General features: G+C 34.4%; 1 protein-coding gene across 1 annotated transcript; it reads right to left on the bottom strand.

The window, feature by feature from the left end:
* Window positions 1–819: 819 nt before the first annotated feature.
* LOC306847477 (uncharacterized protein) lies at window positions 820–3,286 on the bottom strand. The gene is made up of 4 exons (XM_079381421.1): window positions 3,132–3,286; window positions 2,694–3,038; window positions 1,592–1,936; window positions 820–1,509 (listed from the first exon to the last, which is right to left on the bottom strand). Exons 1-4 carry the CDS (start codon window positions 3,166–3,168, stop codon window positions 1,286–1,288), a joined length of 951 nt encoding a protein of 316 aa, XP_079237547.1. The 5' UTR covers window positions 3,169–3,286; the 3' UTR covers window positions 820–1,285.
* Window positions 3,287–4,108: the final 822 nt, after the last annotated feature.

Here is a 4,108-nt window from a genome sequence, read left to right as displayed (position 1 = left end):
ATGTTCCTCCCTCATGTGTGCACCGTAACACCCGCGCAGGCGCATTTGTTTAGGTCCAAAAAGAGGACATGTCCGGGGAAAAGTGGACGTATGGTCACCAGTCATGTACTTGTCCAATGAACAAGAAACAAATAGGCTGTGGTTTGACACTGGAGAGTTTACATTTACATTTAGCAGACACTTTTATCCAAAGCAACTTGCAAATGAGGACAATAGAAGCAATCAAAACCAACAAAAGAGCAATAGTATGCAAGTGCTATGAAAAGTCTCGGTTAGCCTAACGCAGTACACGTAGAAAGTTTTTTTTTTTTTTTTTTTTTCTTCCCTACGCACACAGTCTGGTCAGCTATCCTTGTAGGGACTCTCCATAGGCTTAATGGTTTTTATACTGTACAAACTGTATTTTCTATCGCCCTACACCAACTCTACCCCTTACAGGAAACTTTGATACTTTCTCAAAAAAAAAAAAATCATTCTGTATGATTTATAAGCTTTTGTACCCATGGGGACCTCAATTTAGGTCCCCACCGTGACACGAGTCCCCATGTGTATTCAGGTTTAAGTTCCCACCAGGATATATAAACAAAACATATAAAGAAAATATATAAAGAAAACAAGTAGATAAAATATAAAAAGAATAGAGAAAGCTAGTGTTAGAGGCCTTTTTTAAAAGAAAACAAGTAGTTAGAAAACTAATAGACAGTGCAAGTGTTAGAGGGTCAAGTGTTTTTCTTTAAATAATAAAAAAGAAAACAAATAGATAAAATAGACCAATTTATCTAACAAATAGATAAAATAGAATTAGAATGGAGAGTGCTAGAGTTAGAGCAGTGCTATTCATTGCGCGGCTCGCAAACTTTAATCTGTGGCTCGCATGGCAGTAAATAGCTAATACGATGATATGATCATGCAGTCAATACAGATATTTCATAAAAACATTAAAAACAAGTAGGTCTATAACATAACCCATGCATTTTTTTTTAAAAAAGGGACCTTCTAATCCCACAAAAGCTTCTTTATAATAAAAACGTTCTTCAGATTAATCACCACAAGACAAAAAATGGTCTTTTAAGAACTGTTCACTTAAAGGTTTAGCTGAGAACCCAAAATGGTTTTCTAGTGCATTGCTGCCAAAACTCCCGTTTAAAACCTCAGTGTAACTTAAAATCGTTAATTATTATTATTTCTAATAAGGAGACAGGCATGAAAGAAAATTACGCTAAAAGGTTGAGATTATGTCTTTGCTTAATCCATCATACATGACTTTGGACTGATATGTTACATATTACAGATGATCAGAAGCTGATTTCATCAACAGACCTGGTCTTCCTTCTGGTCGTGATCGTCTATCTCGGAGAGCAATGGCAGATGGAGAACAGCCATCTTTTGAAATTCTTTTTGAATTCATGCAGTACCAAAAAGTAATTGTGGAAATGGTAATTAAAAGAAGAAATGTTCTAACAATGGAAAGAATTACAAAAGTCATCAACTGTTCTGCTGAATCAGCGCCTGAAAAGACAAAATGGTGGATATAATGTTAACACACCATAAAAGTGATACTTTTTTACCAGTTATTTATTGAAGAACATACCTATAATGTCCAGTTTGTTGCCATTCCAAAATAGTATCTCCCCACATGCAGCAACAGTGCAGTTGTAAGTCTCAGAATCAGAAATGTTGAGGTCTTTCTTAGAGAAGCTGTAGACACATCGACGTGTTTTAAAACCAGCTTCAGAGCTCCACTCACACCGACCAATACTTGTCCCATGTGCGCCAATGAATCTTGGGCGAGATTCTTCTGATTCCTGTATGATCCAGTACACACTGTTGTTTCCCACACACTTCTGATTTAAAACTGTGCAGGTAAGACTCACTGAATCTCCATGATGTGATGGAATTAAAGCAGGTTGTTTTACAACAGTGTAGCTTTTCACCCCTGTATGGAAATGTAATTATTGAGTGACTTTTGTGAAAGAAGTTATGGACACGGCATTCAAATATTGCACTTTATTTTTAAAAGTTAGCATTTAGGTAATAGTTTTACTACCACTATAAATATAGGTTCACTCTATAAACACTTTTTAAATAAGGTTATTTATTGACATAGATGGTTCAATGAAGAACCTTTAATATCCAAGGGACCTTTTCATTCCACAAAAAGTTTTTTATATATATAATCGTTTTTTATCTATCACTCTCTATTCTATTTTCTTTGAAAAAAAAAAAATTAAACTAGCTTCTCTATTCTTTTTGTATTCTATCTATTTGTTTTATTTTTATTTATTATAAAATTAACAAAAAGCAAAAAAAAAAGTCCTCTAACACTAGCTTGCTCTATTCTTTTTCTATTCTATCTGTTTTCTTTTTTTTTTAATACATAATTTAAAAAACAACAACAACAACAACAAAAGCATGCTGTGTACTGCGTTAGGCCAACTGTGACTTGTCATAGCACTTGCATGTCATTGCTCTTTTGTTGATTTTGATTGCTTCCATTGGTCCCCTTTGGATAAAACTGTCTGCTAAATGACTAAATGTAAATGTTTAAGAAGTGTTCACTGAAAGCTTCTGGTGGGAACCAAACATGGTTTTCTACTGCATTGCTGCCAAAACTCCCTTTTGAAACTTTGAAGTAACTCAAAATAATTATAAATAACTCAAAATTATTTAAAACAAAAATACATTATAATTACCTTCAATGATCAACTCTGTCCCTTCGACAAATTCCATTACATTGGAATAAGCGCTTCCACAGTAGTATGTTGCAGAGTCTGAGAACTGTATGTTTCTTATCAGCAAACGATGCACACCCTTGTCATTCTGCACAAAGAAGCGTGAGCTATTCTCGAAATTATGGTAAAACCGGGCTTTGTTGTCATACTTGTATATGGTGGAGATGAGCCTGGGAGTCTTTCCAAGTTCATGCTTGTACCATGAGAAGTGCATAGACATTTGGCTCTGGTAAAGGCAAGACATATTAATGGTTTCTTCCAGCTTGGCAAACACAGGTGGATTATTCAGGTGTGATGCAGTAAGGCCTAAACAAAAACATTAAAAGTAACAAGCAAACAAATGTTTAGCTTAAATTAATGTAAATGCAGTTTAGTTCTGATAAAGACAGTTCAACTCACCGATGAGAAAGAGAAGCAAATATCCAAAGTTTATCATATTTGGACAGATTTATCCTAAACTAGTAAGAAGTAGGTAAGCAATGACAAAACGAACATCACCAGAGATGCAGTGAATGATGTGAGCAGTAGGATGAGTTTATGTCAAAGAGTGCTGTGTCAGATTTTTTTTTCCACTGATCTTTTCTTTCAGAGATGATTTCATAATCTACTTTTAATTTCTCAGACAAATAATTGCACGAGTAACACCAGCAGCCACCATCAGTAAATACTTTTATATATGGCATTTTTAAAAGAAGTATGTTTTGGGAAAATTATTTATAAAAACATAAAGACATAAAGGCAGTGTGCTAGTTGTGGTTTTCAGCTGGCCATGTGGTAACTTGACCTCCTTAAGTTCTAAGTAAGTGTTTCTTGACTGCGTAGCAGATGAAGGGAAATCAAATGTGATCACAAAACTGTGCAGTCATCAAAATTGCAGTCTTATGTTTTTACTGAACACAGCAGACAGCGTAAATGTGTCTAATAACTCTCTCATCAAACTAGCCTGATATCAATCAAGAAGCTTTTTTAATAGGCTACACTAAAAACAACAATGAAGGATGGACTAAACTCAAATCTGTGACGACCACAATAAAATCACAACGACATGCAAGACCTGTAGCCTTGTGGCTTCACAGGTACACATCACATTAGCTTCTTAAACTGTGAAAGGCTATGATCATGTGGAAGGTCTGTAGGTCCTAAAAAGTTTAAACTCCAATTTCTTGTTTTGTCTGTTCTGATGCCAACATATTCCTAAATTGAGGATTTTTTCTGTTACTTTTTTAAATGATTGTAAACAAACGTATTAAAATTGAATCCAAATGATGAAAAACAAATGATTTTTTTTTTTAATGAACACACATCACTAGGGCCCAGTTGCACAAAACTCTTTAAGAAAAGTAAAAATTAAGAATAAAATTAAGAAACCCATTAAG

The sequence above is a fragment of the Barbus barbus genome (genome assembly GCF_936440315.1).
Source record: "Barbus barbus genome assembly, chromosome: 1".
In the NCBI taxonomy this organism is placed as follows: Eukaryota; Metazoa; Chordata; class Actinopteri; order Cypriniformes; family Cyprinidae; genus Barbus; species Barbus barbus.
Note: the sequence above shows the minus strand (reverse complement) of the source record. Positions and strands in the feature narration are given on the sequence as shown.